Raw genomic sequence first — 22,834 nt, 5'->3', positions numbered from 1 at the left:
GATTTAGCCATATTTTCTAATGATTTTATCTTAAATATTTAACTATTAATTTCATATGTCATTACTTCAGTTTTATGTTATGGATAGAGCTATTATTTCTTCAAAATAGTTACATGATTGAACTATTAAATAATTAATCCATCCTTTACTTATTTTAGTGCAAGTCTTGTATTTTTGTAATTATTATAATGATGCATGTGTTTATATTTGAGTTCTCTATTTGTTTCAGTTACCATCAAATGTTCATACTCACATTGTTTAAAACCAAAGAACAAAAGTTTAACTGCATGAATAAAAGGATTATTAACTGTTTAACTGATCCCAAATTCAATTATAGATCTGGGAAAATGCACACGACAGAAAACACTCTAAGACATGTACAATTGATCCTGCACACTTTCTATTTTATTTATAAACACATAGGTTATTAATGCAGACTATCTCTCAAATGATTTTAATTTTTAAAATTCCAGCTAGTTCATCAAACTCATGGCAACCTATCTGAATTATAATTTACTCTCATTTATTAGTAAACTTTTATCAATAACAACTGCATGAGAGGCACAAGTTAACATGTATTTTAAAATATACCCACGGGGTAATTGATTTTTTTCCATTTTATTTTTATATTAAAAATCACTGGATACATTTATTTCCTAGTTTTCCATTTTTTCTTCCTCTTGGATTTCTTTAAGGTGTTTTTTCATTTTCTAAAAGGATTGTTTATTTTCTTATTTTTTTCTTTATTAGAGAAGTTGTAGTTTGCTGAACAATCATGTATAAAATATAGAATTTTCATATACCAGCCTTTTATTAGTAACTTGCATTGATGTGGAACATTTTGTTGCAATTGATAATAGCACATTTTTATATTGTACTATTCACTGTAGACCATGTTTAAAATTTGGGTTCACGGTGTGTGTAACAGATTTTTATATGATTCTTTTGTACTGTGATTCAAATTCTACTCCTCATTTATGTCCCAGGTGAACTCTAAGGGAAAATCTTTCATGTTCCTTTGGAATATCCTGTCAAATCTTTCATTCTGCTCCACAGTCAAGTGATGTTTCCAGTCTCCAACAGTACCTAGTGGGACAAGCAATGAACAGCATCTGGGTGAGGAAGTGGCACAATCAGGGCAACGGTTCCCCCCAAACCACTTTCATCTCTTCTCTGAGTCAAGCTAGATAGATATTAGTTTGACACTTCACCATTCCTTATTCAGGGTGATGGATAGACAAACTTAGGAATTCTATAATATGGTAAATTAAGCGGTAGTTTACTTCTCTATCTATAGGACTTCTACCAATCAGTAGCATTCAATCATAATATTCCTTAGAAGAAAAAAACTCTATACAAAGAGATTAGAATATTTAATTACATTTTACTATGTGCCAAGCATTAAACTAGACAAACTACCCACATCACATAATTCTTGACAAGAGCCAGCGTATAAAAGTTTCTTCATATTTATAGTTGAACAAAATGAGACCCAAAGATTTTCAAGAAATGAATTAAGATTACAAAGGTGTCCAGAGCAGCCATTGTAGCATTTCTACCCTATAGAAGTTTGAAGTCATCCTTAAGCTATTTTTTAGGAAGACAAGTAATTTGACATCTTCAAGTATCATATTTTCTTTTGCAAACATTATTATAGGCACGAGAACAAATAGCAAGCTACTATGGGCAGGAGGATTGCTTTAAACTTGACGTAGTGGAGCAATGAGAAGTGAGAGTTGATGATAAATGGAACAAAAGGAAAAAACAACATTTTTAAAAGATTATTATCTGGGGCAATTTCAATAGGATCCTTACACAATTAAGTATAAATCACTGACCATCATCATAATGTCAAGTTACAAGTAAATTAGAAAATAGAATGTAATAAAATAGAGAAGAACAAATGAGCTTTGGAATGGTGTATATTAAAATGATAAAAATTTCAAAAATGCTTTTGAACTTATGGTGCATCAGGAGGAAAATATATTTATCTTTAAAAGCAACAATGGGAACATAATTGTTGCACAATAGAAATTTATTGCATGTCGTTGAATTCATAGCAGATTAGGTTAAATGAGGTATCACTCTACTTTATGATAAAGAAATCTGAGGAAATAACAATAATCCCATTCCCTTCCCCACATGAAAACATACATTAAATTTACTTACTAGAATGTTCTAGGAAAAATAGAGGAAAATAAAAACTGGAGTTCTCCTGGTCACATATATCCACTGCCTTCAGACAAGACTTTGCTGACAAATGTGAAAGAACCACAGGTGTGCTGGTTTGAAAGGATGTATGTCACCTAGAAAAACCATGTTTTAATCCTAATCCCATTTTGTAAAGGCAGCCATTTCTTCTAATCCTTATTCAGCATTGTATGTTTGAAAGTGTAATTCAATCATCTCAGTTTGCAAATACCAAACATGTTGGAATGGCTTTTTAAATGGATAAAGTGAAGGTTCTGGTGGAGTTGTGAGAAGTCTGATAGAGAAGGCCTAGAATGCTTTGATGAGACTGTTGGTAGAAAGGTGGACTCTAAAGACACCTCTGACCAGCCTTTAGACAGAGATGAGGCACGTGTTATTGTAGACTAGAAGGAAAGTGAGCCTTGTTTTAAAATGTCAGATAATCTGGAAAAATTGACTAGTGGCTTTGACTGGAAGGCAAATTTTAAAAGCCATGAACTTGGATATTTAGCAGAAGAGATCTTCACATTAAATGTCAAAAGTGCAGCCTGGTTTCTCCTCACCGTTTATAGTGAAATGCAACAGGAGAGAGATAAGCTGAGAATTGAACTCATGAGTACAAAGAAACCAGAAATTGATGTCCTGGAAAATTCTGGGCTTCCAGGAAGGAAGACCCCAGAGAATAGTGCTCCATGTGAGAATTTAGCCAGATGTGGAACCAGTCAGCCATTTCAGAGAAAGTCAGGATAGGACATGGAGTTATCCAGGAAGGATTTGTGGAAACTATTATGTCTGATGGATATGATCCAAGGCTACTGCATAAAAAGCCAATGAGAGTGCTGTGGGACCTGTGTAAAGAGAACCACTGACAGTCGAGACTGAGAGGGACAGAGAAGGGACACATTGGAGGAAAAATAACTTCAGAGGCAAAGCCATGGGGGCTGAGGTCTGAAGTCAAGAAGCCTCAGTCCAGGAGAGCAGACCCACCCAAGCCCATGAAGAGGGTGAATTTGACCCAAAGGCAGAGGATGGGTCTCCCACCTCATTACAGTGGAAGTCATGCTTCCTCAGGCCTTGGAGAGGGTGAAGCACATTGCTTGGGGGTTGGGGAGAGCCTGGCTGCCACCACCTGGTGGGGTTGAGTGTGTGCCCCAGAGATGGCAGAGAACCCTGGTGCAGCCCCCATGCTTGGAGAAGGTGGAGCTGAGAAAAAGGTGGTCTTCCCAATGTCCCCCAAAGTTGCATTCAGAGAGAGGCAAACCTCTGCATAAGCCTTTGGAAAGGGTGGGGACTGCCACTTTGAAAAGCCCCGAAGATAAATGACTCTCAGACTTTGAAATCTAATGGACTTTGCCCTGCGGGTTTTCGAAACTGTATGGCCAGTGACCCCTCTGTTCCTTCCTCCCTATGGAAACGTGTATATGTATCCTATAACTGTTCCTCCTTTGTGTGTTGGCAGCAAATAGCTTGTTATGAGTTTTCAACATTCCTGGGACAGAGGAGAATTTGCCTGAGCACAGAACATGCATGTACCTAACTCTGATGAGACTTTGTACTGGTTTTAACCTGTATTGCATTTGATTGTTACTGAAATGCTTCAAAGTTTCCTGATGTTGTTATGAAATTAATGTATTTTGTATATGGGGAAAACATGTCTTTTTTAGCGTCCAGAGGGTGGAATGTGCTGGTTTGAAAGGATGTATGTCCCCTAGAAAAGCCATGTTTTAATCCTAATCCCAGTTTGTAAAGGCAGCCGTTTCTTGTAATCCCTAGTCAGCATTGTATGTTTGAAATTGTAATTAGAACATCTCCCTGGAGATGTGATGTAATCAAGAGTGGTTGTTAAACTGGATTAGGTGATGACATGTCTCCACACGTTTGGGTAGGTCTTGATTAGTTTCTGAAGTCCTATAAATGAGGAAACATTTTGGAGAATAGGAGATTCAGAGAGCAATTCGGAGAGAGCAGAGTAAAACGACATAGCTACAAGAAGCCGAGTCCATCAGCCAGCGACCTTTGAGATGAAGAAGGAAAACACCTCCCGGGGAGCTTCATGAAACAGGATGCCAGGAGAAGCTAGCAGGTGATGCCATGCTCGCCATGTGCCCTTACAGCTGAGAGAAACTGTAGCTATGTTTTCTATGTGCCTTCTCACTTTAGAGAGAAACCCTGAACTTCATTGGCTTTCTTGAACCAAGGTATCTTTCCCTGGATGCCTGTGATTGGACATTTCTGCAGACTTGTTTAATTGGGACATTTTCTCAGCTTTAGAAATGTAAACTAGCAACTTATTAAATTCCCTTTTTAAAAATCCATTCCATTTCTGGTATATTGCATTCCGGCAGCTAGCAAACTAGAACAGCGTAGAAGAACCTAATATTTATTAGACAGACTCAAGAGTCAGCCTCTGAACTGAAGCAGGTACTCTTCAGTGTCATTTTTAGTTAGAAGCTTAGATTCTCTCTAGTTGAGAACACCCTTTAATCCTCCAAAGGGGTCTCTCAGCTCTTTTCCTGCTATAAACCACTAAGCCTCACCTTTGCGCAGGAAACATCCATCATTTGTCCTTGTCCCAACGAGATCTTTTAGAAAATAATCATAATTTGCTAGTGGATCAGACTTCATGTTCTGAAAGGTAGACTGTCTGACAACAGCATCCAAGTCCTTTTCACTCAGTTCTTTCTCAAGAAAACTGCAGAGTTTTAGCACAGAACTTCTGAGATCCTGAAAGGAATCATGGATATGGGAGTCTATTCCATTTACAAAGAATATCTGACATCTCAATCACCTTTTGAAAAACCAGCATTGCATGGGCTCATTCTAAGTCTAAAGTTTGACAAGGATACGTTCAACTTCCTTATTCCTTGTTTAAAAATGAGTGCTTTGGTTGTCAACCTAGTTAAAAAATAAACATTTTTTGTTTTGTTTTATCGTCTGCCAAATAGCCCATAGTTTAAGTATTTTGATCTAGATTTTTCTTTAGTCATTCAAAGAATTTTTTTTCTTATCATATAATAAGAAAAGAGTCGTTTTTACCTTTTCAAATAAGATAGACCCTTGGGGTCACAAGGTAGCCTATTTTTAAAGCTCTTTTTAAAGATCCCAGATTTCTGAAGCAGTTAGGTGTCCATCAATGTGACAATAAATTTGACGATTTTCTTGTTGAACTGTCAGCTCCCTGCTCACTGTGCCAAACTGTCTGTCAGAATGAGAGACACCTTTACCACCTCCAGGTGGAGGGTGGGTGAATCTCACTGAATGTAGGTTTGCAAAGAGCTTAACAAAGCCTGTCAAGAGGAATAGCAGTCCCAGTGCCCCAGCCCACTCCATGGTTTGCAGGTGTTGTGGTCAGCAGCCAAAGACTATCTGCACAGGCAGTGGAGAGTAAAACGTTTACTCGCATAGAGAAGAGAAAGACAAGTTTGGCTTCAAAAGTGGGCATTGGTCCTCCATGGTCAGTGCTTCTCATCCAAGGAGATAGATGATTTATGCACCCCATGGGCTTGCACCATAGTGGAGGGATGCTGCCCCCTCCCCACCAGGAACAGATGTACCAACAGGGGGAGCTGCTTGCCTTGAAATGCACACACTTTAGCCAGACTGTCTTCAGTGAATGGTAACATAAGCTTGGGTCAAACAGGAAGGATCACACTGACTTTCCACTATCTGCTAGGGGGTACCACCAGGCACTCCTGAGAAGGGAGTCAACACACATTTATCAAGCTAACAGGATCCAGAGTGCTGGGTTTATTTGTGGGTGAAAGGGGAAGATGGCAGCTTGCCCTCAGAGCATCCCCTCCACACTGCCCTTGAAAACCTTGGTAATTATGCCAGATACTGTTATATACCTGGTTCTCCAATGGCCTTTCTTTGACATCAAGGTATGTCTCTCTGGATGCCTTAGTTTGGACATTTTTTAAGGCCTTAGAACTGTAAACTTGTAACTTAATATCTCCTGTATAAAAGCCAATTCATTTCTGGTCTATTGCATTCAAGCAGCATTAACAAACTAAAATAACTCCTAAAGTGCTCCTTACTGCTTTGAGGATTTTAAAAATATCACTATCATTAACCTATGCTATAGACTTTGCACAATCTGGCTCCTACACACCTCTCCATCCTCATCTTTCACCACTGTAAGATAGTTCCTTCAGTTCCCCAAAAGAGAACTGATTCAGGGAATTTGCACATTTTTTCCTTGGTTTGGAAGGCTCCACTATCTCTCTTGCCTTTGTTAACTCATGTTAATCTAGCTTTTCAGTACCCATGTTATTCTTTAGGAAAATGTCCCCCTTACTTTTTACTATATCCAATCCTCTTGTTATGTATAGTGACATCATATCTGAACTTTTATTAAAAGCACTTACTACAGTTTTGTATTATATATACATGCTTGATGAATACATGTCTTCACTGTTGGATTATGAACAATATGAATAAAGAGTCTAATTCTCTTTTTCTAAAGATTCAGTGACTTCCACATAGTAGGATTCAATAATTTTAAATAAATGAATGATTAAATAATGCATGAAAGATTCAACTTATCAATATGTGATCTCAGAATAGTGAGCATCAATGTGCCTTGTCCAGTTTACACAATATTTTAAGATGGTTTTGATCTGATTACTAATATTTCGACATTAAGTGATTTCACATGAGATCTACATTTCAAGGTTCTATTAAAAATAGGAAGAGCTTGCATCACAGGGCACAAATTCTCCTCTGGTATTAAGGAGCTGGGTCTTATTAGTGGCTTCTCATCCCAGCACTCCACGGTGCCCCCCCTCTTTATTTATATCTGGCTGCTCTGGACATCTGGGTTTGCCTCTATTGCTGCAGGAGGATCCAAGAGAAAAAAATCATAAAAGAAGACTGTGCATCATGAGAGGAGGTCTGGAGGAGAGCTCTGAGGAAGACAATAAGTAAGAAATAGGCAGGAAATTAGAAGCCCAGAAAGAATTCTGAGAAGGGCTAGTTAAATGTGACATTGACCAGTATAGGAGAATGTGGTTCATAGCAACCAAGATAAGGAAATAACTATATTTAAAAAAAGAACAAAACCTACTCCTCTTACCTTCTTCATATCTTCATACTTCATGAACAGAATATTGAAGTCATGTTTGTGCTCATACCATCCTCTGATGTGATCAAACCAATGGCTTCCCATCACTGTGGGAAAAATTAATAAGTTATGAGGTAAAGATGTTGCACTTATTGCACAATAAATGAGAGCCTTCTCTGTTTGGATGCCTCAAAATGGAAAAATAAAGCCCCCACTAGCTTTGGTAAATAATTTCCTTATTTAACTGCAATAAACTATGAAAGCTACTTATATATGTTTGAAAGCAGCAGTACAGAGATAAGAAAATCATAGAACAAATTTTGAACATTTCTTTAAGGTAAGATCTTTCCTTTTCCTACTTCCTCCACCTGAAAGCACATCTCTAATTCTCCTATTCTCTATTCTAAAACATTAGCTGTCAACAAAAGGACAGAAACTGAATATAATCTTCCATATGAGTGAGAGCCCCAGGTGTACACTCCACAGGCCTCTTGCACCAACCCCCCCCTCCTCGGTGGTGAAATGAAGTTCCACAGCTACTTTAAGGTCTACTACAGGCCCATAGCAGGGCACACAAACTACATCTGCCATGAACAATAGCTGTTCTGGAACATATAGAGATATGGATCTAGACAGTCTGAATGGCTAGAATGTTTGTGATTCTCTTATAGTCGGGTCAAATATTTCCTAAACAATATGCCTTTGCAACTTTGACAAACCCTAAAGTAATCCTGGAATGGTTAGAAAGATGATCTGGTGGCAGAATAAATTGTTGGACAATAATAACCACTCATCTGCATTCCTCCTCCTTATCTATTATTAGCCTTCTCCAGCTCCTCAAAATATGTTCCCTAACCTGGAGAATTTGGCTAAGTGGCAACACTATCTCGTAAACATGTTGCTTAATAAATAAATTCATCGTTACCTTTTCCATCTAGAAACCTTTCCATGAATTGTTCTAAATTCTCTGAAGGTTGAAATGCAACTGCCAAATTTGAAAAATGATAATATGAGATCAAAACATCCTTAGGGTTTCTGTAGATATAAACAATCTGCAGGGAGAATAAAGAAGTAATTTTAATGGTTTCTCTGTTATCCTGAATAATATTACCTTATATGAATGAAATTTATTTATCCTGTTTACTATCCATGGAAATTTATTTTGTTATCAATATTTTGTTGTTACAAACAAGAGTTACAATAACAGCTTTATTCACATATGCTAGCATGTTGGATAAATTCTTAGAAGTGAAATTGCTTATTTGTAAAGTTGATAAATATTTCAAATTACCTTCTATAGAAGTTGTATCATCATGAACATTATGTGATACTCAATTTAGAGTTAAAATGGCATTGGATATCAGTGAGGATAGGGAAATTTTTCAGCAGACAGTGTTTCTGCAAATGGATATATATATATGGAAAAACATGAAAATGGATCTCTTTGCACATCACATCTAAAGATTAAGGCTTGAAAGATGAAAGCAAGACTTTGGCATATAAAAATATATTGTAGAATATATTTCTGCTCTTGGATCAGAGAAGGATTTCTTAAATAAGAAAAAATTATTTAAAATAAAAATTGGTCAGTTTGACTCCAGTAAAATTAAGAATGCTGTTCATCACAATATACCATAAAGGTACCAAAAAACCAAAACAAAACAAGTAAATGTGAGTAAAGAAATACACATAACTAATTTTTCATACATATATATATATATGTATATATAAAACAAGTCAATAAGAAAAACAACTTAATAGAAATGGGGCAAAAGTCACAGCTTTTTCACAAAAGAAGGAATAATTATGGCCAACAAACACACAAAAAATTGCTTAATCTCATTACTGATTAGGGAACTGCAAATTAAGACCAGTTTGAAATATCATTTTATAACCACCAGAGTGACAAAAAATTTCAAAATCTAACAAGAAAAAGCACTGCAGGAAGAGGAGCAATAAGAAGACATACGTTACTGGTTTCAGCATAAACTGGTAAACCTGCTCTTTTTTTTCCCCCCACAAAAAAGCATCATCTTATAAAGTTTAATATAGCTGTTCTCTCTGTTTTTTATATTCTTGGGTGTATATCCTAGAGAAGCTCGTGCAGGTGTTTATCATCAGGTAAATGCTCAAGAATGTTCATAGTAGAATGTGTCCTAGTAGAAAAATGGTGAGATAATATGAATAATCAATGAAGGAAAAAAACAATAACACAATCATACAACATGTAAAAGTATCCAGCGGTGAAAATAATATTGAAAATCATGAACAAACAAAACCTCAGGAAAAAGGAAAACAAGTGACAATATAAATATAAAGTTAAATAAAATGTAAGGCCAAGTTGTTTAACATGACAACAAATAATTTGTGTGCAATGATCAATGGAACAAGAATCTTTGTATACTGAGTAACATAATAGAGTTACTTAGCACAGTCTGGTAAGTCCATAAAGATTCTGGTTTAGCAACAATCATAGTAGATTTATACACTTATCTTCAGATATAAGGGTACAAGATTTGAAAAGCTCAATAATTATGTATCTGTGCAAAGAGGATATACATAATTTTATCCTGTCATTATGGAACATATTGAGAAACTGAACATGTAATTGGCCATAAAACTTCTTTATAAATGTCCCAAATTAGAACTCTCACAGCACTGTTACATGATGATAGTGCCATAATACTAAAATCAGCAAGGAAAAAGTTAAAAAAAAATTATATAAACACTTGGAAAAAAATCTTCAAAATAAGATCACTTAGAAAATTCAAAATGATATTAGATATTATTTAGATATTAATAAAGCATATCCAAAGCTATATTTAAAAGGATATACATAGCTTTAAAGTGTTAATATTTTAATAATAAACATTGGGAATAGTTTATTATTATTAAAATAATACTGAAAAAATAACAACTGAAAAAACACTGTACTAAAAATCCTCAAAAATCAAGGATCAGAGATGAACATTACCAATCCCACCTATTATTCATTTTTTCTTCAGTTTCAGGTAAAAAAATGGAAAGAATGAAGTAAATAATAGAAAGTAAGAGAAAATCAAGTTTACTACTAATAGTGAAACATATTCTAGAGAATAAAGGAAAAGTTAGCAAACCCAACAAAAGAGATTTAGTGGACCAGATATAACAGAGTAACAAACTGATGCCTTTTTCATTGTAACAGTAAGAATTAAATAGAAGAGCATTCCAATTCATAATAGCAATAAAAAATTAAATACTAGGAATTTACTCAGTTAAAAAATGAGTAAGAAAAACGATATGAAACGCATTTGGGGAACACAAAACTAGACCTGATTAAAAAAAGAACCGCAGAATGACACTGGACGGAATGTTAGAATAAAGCGATGCTAACAGCTGTCCCAGAAATGATCCATACATTTAATCAATTCCAAACAACATCTAAAAGTCATTAGGGGAAAACATTGTCAACGGAGGATTTGAACTATAAGGTAGGAAAAGGTTTTCATGGTTGCAATATTTAAAACAGTGAAGAACTAGCCCAGTATAAACAGTTCTATTAATTTCTTCAGAATAAGAAGTGTAGAAATAAAAAAGAGAGACTGTGGAAACTTACTGTATTAAAATGTAGACTTCCAAATAGAGAAATACAAATAGAACGCTTTAATAAATTATGTTAAGGCAATAGGCTAATCTTTGGGCAAATAGAGTGTAATAGTCACCTCATATCACATGTACTACAGATATAATATATAATTAAATATAAAATATAAAAGCATAAAGCTACTAAAAAATCCTTGAGAGTACTTGCACAGTCTTTGTAGTGGACAAGTCTTTTCTTAGCAGAGCCAGAAGGCATGAAGGAAAGATGAACAGATTAGTTATATAATATGAAGAGCTTTCAAAATTTTAAAGGTAATCCTTTAATTGGGAAAATATTTTCCCCATGTAAATGCTTCTACAAAACAGTAAATAAAAGACAAACTAAAGAAAAATAGTCAAAGAACATAAAAGATATTTATAGGCCTAAAAAACACAAAAAAGGTATGAAATTTTATTAAAATAAAAAAGGAAGCAAATTTTTCAAGAAAGAATTTTTTTTGGGGGGGTGGGGTTGCATGGTCCAGGAATCGAACCCGGGTGTCCCGCATAGAAGGCGAGCATTCTGCCACTGAACCACCGTGCACCCAAGAATGAGAATTTTTAACCTCGTATATCAGCAAAGATTGATAATTCCAATCATTGGTGAGCCTGTGAGGAAAGAAACATTTTTATGTGCTATTTGATGAAATATGTTAATATACTATAGAAGGTAAATAGATAGCATCTAGCAACATTAAAAATATTTGGACACTTTAACTTGAAACTTCATTTCCAGGGAAGCATTTCACCTTAAATGTCCAGTACAAACACTGACAGGTATGTTTATTACAACATAACATATATATTTGTTGAAACCTACTTTTCCATCAATTCTTGTTAAATATTGTATGACTATACAATAAAATGCTATTAAACCATTAAGAATGGAGTATCATATGCTGACATGAAAGATTTTTCTGCCATATGCTATATTATTAAATTGCAGAACAATTACATTGTGGCCCAATATATGTATACACTTATAAATCCATATATATATATATATTTAAGGTGGTATATATTTATTACATTAAATATATATGTATTCATATTTATATTTATATGTATACATATTTATATATGTATATATTTATCACATTAAATATATATGTGTATCTATATATGTATATATTTATCACATTAAATATATATGTATATATATTTATATGTATTTATATGTATACATATTTATATGTATATATGTATACATATATATAAATATATATGTATATATCATAAAGATATAATAATTACCACATTTGAAAGACTATAGATCAGTGGGGCCAGGAACAAGATATAAAAATGAGGCAAAAACTTATTCTATGACATACTTTTGCTTTTTTGTCCTTGAGACCTTTTGGTGCTAAATAATATGGGATGTGGGAACTGAGGATGCGAGGTGATGGTCTCTTGCTAAAGTCCAATTTGTGTAAATTGTATTCCATGAATGGGACTCTCAAAGCTGTTTCTACATTTTCAGTTTTGTTACGATGTCCCTCAAAATAAATCAAGCATAATATCTGCTGAGCCCAGATGGTACCTGTAGAGATAAATAATCCTTTTTTCAACTCAGAATTAATTTCTAAAAATTAATTTCAACAATAATGCCATCCAACTGAAATTCATTTGGAACATTTTTTTTCCTTTGTAATCTGTATAAGTATGCCTGCTCATGAATTTGTACAGTTTTTTTGTTGTTTGTTTCTATTTTAATTAAACAGAGTAAAGACTAATGCAAGGACTAATAGTTCCTTTTTCACTTTGAAGAGTTATGAATGTTCTGACTCCATGATAATGTTGACTCAAATTAAGTCTTCAGCTCCTATTCTGTGTTACCTGCACATAGTAAGGTCCATTTTTACTATCTTCCTTAGTTACTCCTTCCTTAGTCTCAATTCTCAGAAATGTATCCTTTGGAAATACAGATCAAGGCCCAGATGCCTCTTCAAAACAGTATGAAAATGTGTTCAAATTTCCCCCCTCCTCTTGCTTCATAACATTTTCAGGTTCGTATATTATGAAAAATTTTTAAGACTAAATGTCCAGGGGTAGCCTTTGACTTCCCATTACACTTTAAGGAGAAGAGGAGAGCAAAAATGAGTGTTCTTATTGATTCTTAGTTTCTTGACCAATCAACCCTGGTCATTAGCTATGAAGGCATTTGGGAAATTCATTTCCATTCAGAATGAACCTGGATGTGATCAAATGTAATGGTATTAAGGTTTGGTTTTATTTCAAAGAATGAATCATACCAGGGAAACACAGGCTCCAGGGTTGGTAACTATGAAAGTTTCTGGCTATCCTCTCTGGCCCATCAAAATCACCCATAACTCATTCAGATCTTGGCAGACGATCTCCAAAGTTATCTTACAATTTGCTGGTGACAACTCAGCTCTTTTAGGGCCATGCATATAAACCAAAGTGAGCAAAGATGCTCACTTTCCATTGTTCTGTCATCACCAAGTCTTATTTTTGCTTGGAAGCATGGACTTTGGAGTTGGAAAGTTTGTTTAAAAATATCAAGAACTTTAATCAGATCTTAATCTCCATATAACAAATAATGACCTTGGATATGGCTACAATTATCAGGGTCTTGGTGTGGTTACTCTAGTCACTATTCAGTCTCAGCAAAATAACTCTTCAGTCTCACCAAATATAAAGCAAGAGGAAGGTTCCAAGTATTGGGGATCCATAGAGATGATAATCAGTGTTGGAAGACATCGTCCAAAGGAAAGACAATAATGACAACATTTCTGTGAGTAATGAAATCCTTGGCTCTGATCCAGACATCTCTTATATTTTGAGAACATTTATGAAACTGTGGCAGGCTAACTTGTTTGCATGTAGGACAAAATCTCAGACCCTCCTTAAGAGCTACAAGGATGATCAGAATCTTAAGTTCCAGATACACAATGAGATGGAACAACTTCCTCACAGTGCCCTTCAAGCTTTGTATGATATATTCAAGCATTCCAAAGATGCAAGGGCAAAGCAGGATGTGAAGTTAGAAAAGTACTATATTCATAAAATGACTTGGTCCAAACCACGTATGGCCAACTTGTACCAGTGTTCTTGGATGGCCACACCATACATAAGCACAAAATTGTGTGTGGGAGTTTACTAATTCTAGACTTACTTCCTGGTCTATATCAACCAAGGTAAAAATTAAAATGAGTCTTCAAAGTTTTACACTGTGCTGAAGTAGGAGTAACCATGATAAAAGGTCCTTCAAGCTTCCCATGGCCCACCAGGATTCAACTATACTGCTAAGAATAACCCTGCAGCATTTCCAAATATTTGTTCTCCCATTCTCAGCCCAAATCAACAACGATGTATGTGTTCTTGGTTCAGTATTTGATTTCTTCCTATTTGCCATCAGAAATAACAATATATGCATTGCAAATGATATTATATCCTAGAGATTTGAGTTTCATTAAATTTTTCTGATCTTAAATGGTTGTTTAAATGTAGGTGTGGCTGTTGTTGATACTTAGAAAAAGGCACAATATATATCTGTATTAAAAATCCATAGTGAAGATTGTAACAGGTGATCCATTCCTCAAACTTACCAGATTTTGGAAATGTGATTATGAAGACATCATCATCTCTAATTTCGAAATCTTCTAGATTTTCTAGTGCATCAATATCAATTAAAGAACGTATAAAATAATAATCTTTAAAGCTCAATAAATATTTGTCTGTGCCATCCATAATTGTTCACCTACAAATAAAAATAGATGAATTTATTTTCAAGTTCTTAGTAAATAATAACAAAGTAAACACTTACTGAGTGCTTCATATGTGCTGGGTAACATTTGGATGTCTTACGTGTATCAACTCATTTTACACAGTAAACATCTTACATATACACCCATGCACACACACATCATATACATATATCATGTAATCTTCAGGGCAACCCAACAAAAAAGGTATTATTATTATTATCAGTGTTGCAAAGATGAAGAAACTGAGATAATAAGAGGTCATACATTTTGCCCTGAAACCCATGAGGGACATGTTATCATAGCTCTGAACCTAAAGATGAAGACACAAGGCACAGTAAGGTTAACAAAATTGCTCAAGTTAGTACAGCACAGAACCATGATTTTATGCTGGGCAGTGTGGTTACACAGTCCATTCTTTTAATCACTTTACTATGGAGCGTCTTAGCATTTTATATTTTGTTTGTTCTTTTCATTGTATAGAAATAATAATTATTTCAGGAAAGTGCTTTTCATTTCTGATTTTCTCTAGAATATGAATAATCTGCTATCTATAAAGGAAGATTCTGAGGCTTTGGGAATTGTTTTGCTATCTCCAATGAATTGTTGAAAATTTTCTGCATGGAAAATACGATTCGATTTTACTTTGTAAATGTTGCCCTTATATACTTTTGAGATATTGTATGGTAGTTGTTATAATAAATTCTGGTAGAAGTTTTTAAATTGTCTAATATAAATTATATATTTATATTATTTTTTATATATAAATATCTAATATAAATCTGAATGAGAAAGGGAAAATAATAGTAAGAAATGAACAGCTAAAGAGTCATCTGCCAAAAAATTAGACCCAGCCAAACGTTCCCTTATTAGCCCTGCCAAAGAAATCTATTCCAGAATTTTAAAGATGAGGCATCTTAGAAGTTCTAATAAGATTAGATTTAGAACCACCCACCATATAACTCAGTTTTTATTTTAATTTCTGTGCACACCAAGAAAATGAATGGTTAAAAATGTGTTAATTTGGTATTTCAGGAAACAATATTTAATTCCTTTACCAAAAGCCAAATTTACCTAAACAATTGAGGGAAGTTAGAGATTTCTGTTTTGCAGTTAGAGTACAATATTACTTCTCTTAAAATAATCTGGGTTTATGGTTCAGGCCCTCTAATAGACAAGCAGAATCAAAATTTCTGGAGAGTAAAATCTGGAAACTTTCATTTTAACAGCAAAGGAAACTCATCCATTCACATTTTTTTAAAAAAGTTGAGAAACAAAGTAGTGATAAAGTACTGTCCTGATGTCTATAGAAATTTTATTCTAAAATGCAGAAGAGTTTTGTGCTTAATGGAGTGTTACTTGACCCCCAGTTAAGAGACACATGCCTACTAGCTGTAGAAGAAGAATTTTACTTCCTTTAGTACAAGTTGAACTCCAGGTAACTTGAAGCATGGAGAACTGGGGGTAGAATATCCTGGCTGAAAAATCACAAAGAATGTTTTCAATAGTAACAGTGGAGAGCCATTTTAACACTGACATTACACATTTTTCAGGAAGAACCTTGGAGAACTCAGCTTTTAGAGGGTAGTGAAGGAGAATTAGCACCACACAACATGGAAGAATGGAGAAGTTCGTGAGTGGGAAACAGAGTTGATGAGAAAGACAAAGATGAAAATGTGACTTACTATTCACACACTTCCTAACACTCCACATTGCCTTCCCTCCCCAAGACAGCATGGATTATTCAGGACAGGGAAAGAGCACCAGTCAGTCAAATATTCTGTATATCATTCCTTCTTTCCTATTTATCATGCTCAGGAACTCAGCCTGCCAGTCCTTCATAGACTCAGGAGAGAAAGAGAATTATATTAACCTTTGTGTCACAGAAGGAAGGGGGAAAAGTGAGGTGAATTTATGCAGGATCTCAGCATTGCAAGCCATATATTGTTGCATCTCTGAAGAATACAGGAGAAAGAGATTGTGCAGAGAGAAAGGATGTCTTGTAACTCCCTTTTATGTTTTCATTGAAGTCCTAAAGAAAAGGGAAAGGAATAGGATTTAAGGAGAAAAAACTAAGTATATTTGTTACACTGAAGACAGACTGACTTGACAGAGGGTCTAGGTCCACCCTGGGAGAACTCACTGTTGAAGATCAGCTGATGTGGCAAAATCCACCTCTGACACAATTGTAGGGTTGGAGAGTAGACTTGTTGCTGAGAAATAAATATCTTCTGCCAAGTTAGTTTTGGCCAATGAGAAGTGTTCTGGGGAATCAGTGATTGACTCTGTTTGTTTGACAACTGAGAGCAATTTAAGCTCCTCTGGGTTTGTTGATATTAGGAAAAGAACATCATGTTATTCCAGAGACATCAGATTCCTAAAGCCTGTTGAAAAAAAATAAAAGAGAATGGTGAGTAAACAGTAGTCACATTTACATTACTTTGGCAATTATGAAACCAATAACAATGTCTATTTTAAAGCTACAATAATATCTATTGGGGCAGTTCTGCCTTGGACATGAGAAAAGGTTAATGATAGCTTTTCAGCCTCCCTTCGCGAGCTGGTGCTTATACGTAGTCTGCTACCACAGTCTTGGTGTACATTATCTTACCTTGTTCTACTCTAATATCACCAGGCTCATTTGTTTATATTGACTATGACTATGGAAGGTCCCGGAGGCCCTGCACAGTCACTAAGTAGTTACATTCCTTTTCCAAAGCTCAGAGTTGTCTTTCCTAAATGATGCCTTTCTTCTGCTGATGTGTTTTTAGATGCAGACATTATGGATGAAATTTCATCAGTTGTTTTTTGCCTTCTATAATAATTGTCATTTATCTATAGCCTCCCCAAACACTCCTCACCCATTTTTAATTATTTCTTGTCTACATAAGGTGCCCTTTGCTAATGATTCTCAGGTTTCCACTAAGTAGTAAATTTATCCTAGGGGAGATGATTGATTCTCTCAATATATGTCTTTACTTGTAAGGAAGTAGGTTTTAATCTGAGAGTAATTTCAACTTTTAAATATTCACCCAGTATCTTGTATCTCACAGTGATTGTAAATGAAGACAATAAACCATTTTGTGAGGGTCACATATCTTAAAGAATAGAGAACAGTGGTGGTGGATTATTTATTAAGACGAATAGCTCAACTATAATTTCTGATTTCATAACTTGAAGTTTCATTGAGCCAAATGTTTTTAGAGGCCTCTTGAAATGCTTGAGATCTTTTCCTTGATTTCTCTCCCTTCCTTTCCTTCTTCCTTCCTCCCACCTTCACTCTCTGTTTACCAATCTACCTCCTTTTCTTCTCTTTTTTTCAACTTCTGATTATCAGCCATGAAGGCTCTGGACCAGTCATCCTTGGCATCGGCATGAGGAAGTCAGCATCACACTTGTGGCCTTCAAGCAAAATGAAAAAGTGACCAAATCAACGGTTTTATTTGCTGTTTATCCATACCACACAGTAACATAGTGTCCATTGCAGATGAGAATATGACTGGTCTTCTGGCTTCCGTGGCTTTTCTAGTGCTTAGTGAAAGCATGGTGTTCTAAGATTTGGGAGAGGCCCTCTATTTAAATAATGGTCTACCCAAAATATTAACAAAGGGCAAATGTGAAGAAAGAATTTGGAAAGAACAGGATACTTGTGATACAACAAAATGTTCCTTTTCCCCACTCCACAGATTCAGTTTGTCTTGTCTTTTTATATCTTTTAAATGCTCAAACAATGAGGACATTGAGAGGAAACCACAACACATCATTTCATATTTCCTAATCTGTCTAATGATGGAGCATAAAAGCAATAACAAAGCAGAAACATTGATCACAAGTGAAGCCCAGATTTTGGCTTCTAGATACCATTCTCCATTTAGAGGAGCCAAGACAAACGTTTGATTGCAGAGCTGGGGCAGGGAGAGTGCAGTTGAGCCTGGGCCATCTAGTAGTACCAGAATGTTAAAAACTGCTCAGAAAATCCTGGCGACATTTCCAAAGGACATGAAACCAGTTTGAAAGGACTGCAACTAACCGCTATTTAAAAAATTTAATATTAAAATACATAATGACAGCCTGAATTATGACCTTTGAATAATATAAGAAAAAATGAGTCTATAACAAGAATAGGCAAATACTTTTCATAAAGAGCTAGAAAGTTCATGTTTTTGGTTTTTGAGTCAACAGGTCAAAGGCTAATCAAAGATTCAAGTAGGTACCTGTATAACAAGAAAGGAGACTAATTTCCATGAACTTTCATTTTAAAATTCAAAATACATTGATAATTATAAATAATTTTTATAATACATGCTTATTAAAGAGAGGAATTGATTTGCTGTGGGACTCTAAAACCATTAGATAAGTTTATTTTCATTGCATGCATTACTTCAGTAGCTTTACTCAAACCCAATTTAATTAACTCACAATTGGTAAGTGACTTAACTTGCTTGGCTAGCAAAGAAGCCACTCTCAAGGTTATTTGCTGCAACCTCATTTGCATTTTATGGTTTAATGGAGAAGTTCTGCTATCATGAGGTATTCTACTGTAAATTTTCTAAATTTTCTATCCATTTCTTTCCAATGAGTTAGGAATATTTGGGGCAAGGCTTAGTCTGGTAAGGTTAATGTATATGGTATTTTTTAAACACATCTAAATGTCATTGCATAAAATAAGGTTTTGCCATTTTGTTCAATAACAAAATAATCCACACAACACTGTCCCATAAAAGTGTGACATTCAAAAACCGTTTTCTCTGTTTTCCTTGTTTTTACATGGAGGGTATACACTAGTATTAGAAAATAAAATTGTGATGAGGCAATATGCATGGCACTGAAACACTGCTGAGTTAGTTGTAAGGACATCATCATGATTTGTAATGGGACAAACAGCAGTGGACATGAATGAAAGGGTAGAATGCTCCATACAGTTTCTGTCCTCTCTTGTTGCAACTACTCAACTCAGCCATAGTAGTGCAAAAGTAGCCATAAGAAACATGTAAATGAATGAAGATACCTGCATTCCAAAAAATTTCATTTGTTAACACTATAAATTGTATTGCATATAATATTCCTGTCTCATGGTTTAGTGTACTAAATGCTGTCAGATTGCATTATAACAGAAATGAAACAGCCTTTAAAAGGAAACATATTAAGATACAGTTCTAAGGCCATAGAAGTGTCCTAATTAAGGCATACAGAGAAAGATACCTTGACTCTGGAAAGGCCCTTCTCTGTCATGTGGAAAGACACATGGCAACATCTGCTGGACTCTGCATTTCCAAACGTCTGTGTCTAAGCATCAACTCTCTCTGTCAGCCCTCCAAACAACTCTAAATGTCTGAATCTCTGTTGGCTCTGAAGCAATTTCAACATATCTCCCCTCTTCAAGGACTCCAGTAAACTAACCAAGACCCAAACTTGAGTGGACATAGGCACACCTCCATCTAATATAAGAGTCACACCCACAGTTGGGTGTACCACTTCTCCATGGAAATAATTTAATCAATGGTTCCACCCTAAACAATAGGTCTGACCCCACAAGATTAGAGCGGGATTGAAAGAAATGGCTTTTCTGGGGTACATAATAGTTTCAAACTGGCACATCTCACAAGATACTATTCTTTTAATTATCCTTCAAGTAATTGTAATTACAAAAACCTTTGAACATGACTCATTCAAAAATAGACAATGAATAGGATTTGACTCAGAGCATCATTTGCCAATGCCTACTCTATGCTGATTTAAATAAATGAGAAGAGAAATTTCTTCCTTAAACTTAAATATGAAGTAATGAAAAGAGAAATATGATGGAATGAAAGCCACTAACAGATGTTAAAAATAGTGAGTGGAAGTGTCAGTAGTAAACACAATACATCCTCACAAAATATTTGTAAATAACTGTTTCTGTTTGCTAAAGCTGCCAGAATGCAAAATACCAAAAATGAATTGGTTTTTATAAAAGGGATCTAATAGGTTATAAGTTACAACTTTAAGGCAATGAAAATGTGCAGGTTAAGGCACCAACAAGAAGGCATCTTCTTGGAGGAAAAGCAGCTGCATTCTGGTTCCTCAGTCACATGGAAGGCACAGGGCAATGTCTGCTGTCCTTCCCTCATGGCTTCCGGTTTCAGCTGGGTCTCTCAACTCTTATGGGTCCTTCTGGACTCTTTTACCTTCTGCATTTCCAAACATCTGTGTTCTCTCTAAAATGTCCCCTTCTTTTTTTTTTTTTTTTTTTTTTTTTAAAGGAAAGACAGAGAGAAGGAAGGAAGGATAGAAGGAAGGAAGGAAGGAAGAAAGGGAAACATCTTTAAACATTTTCTTGTTTTTATTGTATTCTGTTTCTCCGTTTTTGTTACATGGGCTGGGGCCGGGAATCGAACCGAGGTCCTCCGGCATAGCAGGCAAGCACTTTGCCCGCTGAGCCACCGCGGCCCGCCCAAATGTCCCCTTCTTAAAGGACAGGCAGCAATTGATTAAGACCCACCTTGAATGGGTAAAGACACATCTCCATGGAAACAACCTACAGAAAAGGTTCCACTCATAACCGGGTGGGTCCCACCACCATGGAAAGAACCTAATCATAAAGTCCCATCAAACAATGGGTCTTTTCTCACATTTTCTTGCTCTTCATAACTTCATGCTCTTCGTAAAAAAATAAATTTTTTTATTTTAAATAATTTTTTCGTGTTTAAGAAATCCTTTCCTGACCCAAGATCAGGAATGCATTGTACCATATATTCCTATATGACAAAGTCTTGCTGACATATTTCAGTACTTAATCTTTAAATATGTTATGTGATAGAGAACCATTTTCCTTTTTTCCATATATGTATAACCATTTGTCTAAGAATTGTCTGTTGAATAATTTCTCCTTTCTTCACTGTTATCCAGTGGTAGCTTCACTATAAATGGAATATCACAAAATTCTTGTCAAGGGTAATTGACACCACTTCTATGGAAGGTGATTTGCAGTATTTATCAAATTTACAAATGAATTAATTTCTAGGAATTTATCCAATATGCTGTCACACATGTGAAATGTCATGTGAATAAGGTTGTGATTGTAATGCTCTTTGTCATAGCAAAATATTGATAACAATCTATATTTCCATGGATGGTAGACAAGATAAATAAGTTTCATTCATATAATGTAATATTATTCAGGTATTAAAAAATCTAAGAAGATAAACAAAAATTGTTAAAACTACTTCTTTATTCTCCCTGCAGTTAGTTTACATCTACAAAAATCCTAAGGCTGTTTTCAACTCATCAATTTTCAAATTTGGTGATTCCATTGCAAGCTCCAGAGAACTTAGAACAATGCACAAAACTGTTTCTAGATGGAAAAGGTAACTATAAATTTATTTATCAAATACATGTTTATGAAATAATGTTGTCATTTACCCAAATCCAGCTTAGGGAACATATTTTGAGGAAATGGAGAAGGGGGTGATAGAAGGAAGGATGCAGATGAGTGGTTACTATTGTCCATCAATTTACTGTGCCATCATCCTCTAACCCTGCCAGGATTGCTTTAGAGGTTGTCAAGGTTGCAAAGGCATATTTATTAGGAAATATTTTTACCCGACTGTAAAGGAATCATAACATTCTATCCATTCAGACAATCAAGATCTGTATCTCTATATGTTCCAGAACAGCTCCTGTTCATGGTGGGTGTAGTTATATGGTGGGTGTAGTTAGTGTGCCCTCCAATAGGCAGCTGTGGAACTTCACATTTCACCACCAAGGAGGGTGGGTTGGTGCAAGAGGCTTGTGGAATGTGCACCTGGGGCCCTCACACACTTGAAAGGCTATACTTAATTTCTGTCCTTTTGTTGACAGCTAATGTTGCTAGAATAGAGAAAAATGTTTTAGAATAGACACTAGGAAGAAGCTAGAGACCTGTTTTCAGGTGGAGGATGTAGGAGAAGGAAAGATCTTGCCTTAGTCTTCAAAATTTGATCTCTGCTTTCCTCATCTCTGTATTGCTATTTTCTTACTTACATAGAGTGACTTTCCTAAGCAGATTCTTGTAGAAATCAGGGAATTTTTCTCCAAGACACTAACAATTTGTTTTAGTTTGCTAAGACTGTTGGAATGCAATACTCCTGAGCTGGATTGGCTTTTATAAAGGGCATTTAATTAGTTATACACACACACACACACACACACACACACACACACACACACAGTTCTTCTGAGGAAAGGCAGGAGGCTGTGATCCTAGTTCCTCTGTCAC

General features: G+C 35.3%; 1 protein-coding gene and 1 long non-coding RNA gene across 2 annotated transcripts in view; one reads left to right on the top strand and one right to left on the bottom strand.

The window, feature by feature from the left end:
* Positions 1–21,938, top strand: part of LOC143685116 (uncharacterized) — a 99,652-nt gene extending 77,714 nt beyond the window's left edge. The window contains exon 4 of the long non-coding RNA XR_013176384.1: positions 21,823–21,938. This is a non-coding gene — a long non-coding RNA (uncharacterized LOC143685116). The remainder of the gene's footprint in view (positions 1–21,822) is intronic.
* LOC143685111 (amine sulfotransferase-like) lies at positions 827–16,918 on the bottom strand. Its single transcript, XM_077162728.1, has 7 exons — positions 16,742–16,918; positions 14,443–14,594; positions 12,205–12,413; positions 8,178–8,304; positions 7,265–7,359; positions 4,728–4,914; positions 827–1,086 (listed from the first exon to the last, which is right to left on the bottom strand). Exons 2-7 carry the CDS (start codon positions 14,582–14,584, stop codon positions 965–967), a joined length of 882 nt encoding a protein of 293 aa, XP_077018843.1. The 5' UTR covers positions 14,585–14,594; positions 16,742–16,918; the 3' UTR covers positions 827–964.
* Positions 21,939–22,834: the final 896 nt, after the last annotated feature.

This window comes from Tamandua tetradactyla, chromosome 5 (assembly GCF_023851605.1).
Source record: "Tamandua tetradactyla isolate mTamTet1 chromosome 5, mTamTet1.pri, whole genome shotgun sequence".
NCBI lineage: Eukaryota > Metazoa > Chordata > Mammalia > Pilosa > Myrmecophagidae > Tamandua > Tamandua tetradactyla.
Note: the sequence above shows the minus strand (reverse complement) of the source record. Positions and strands in the feature narration are given on the sequence as shown.

Bases quoted from the DNA above. Each gene is read 5' to 3' on its own strand.
- LOC143685111 (XM_077162728.1), bottom strand. From the start codon at position 14,584: ATGGATGGCACAGACAAATATTTATTGAGCTTTAAAGATTATTATTTT. The intron at 7,360-8,177 runs GTAACGATGAAT...TTTTTCCCACAG, and splicing joins AAGGTTTCTAGATGGAAAAG to TGATGGGAAGCCATTGGTTT. The intron at 4,915-7,264 runs GTAAGAGGAGTA...GATTCCTTTCAG, and splicing joins AGTATGAAGATATGAAGAAG to GATCTCAGAAGTTCTGTGCT.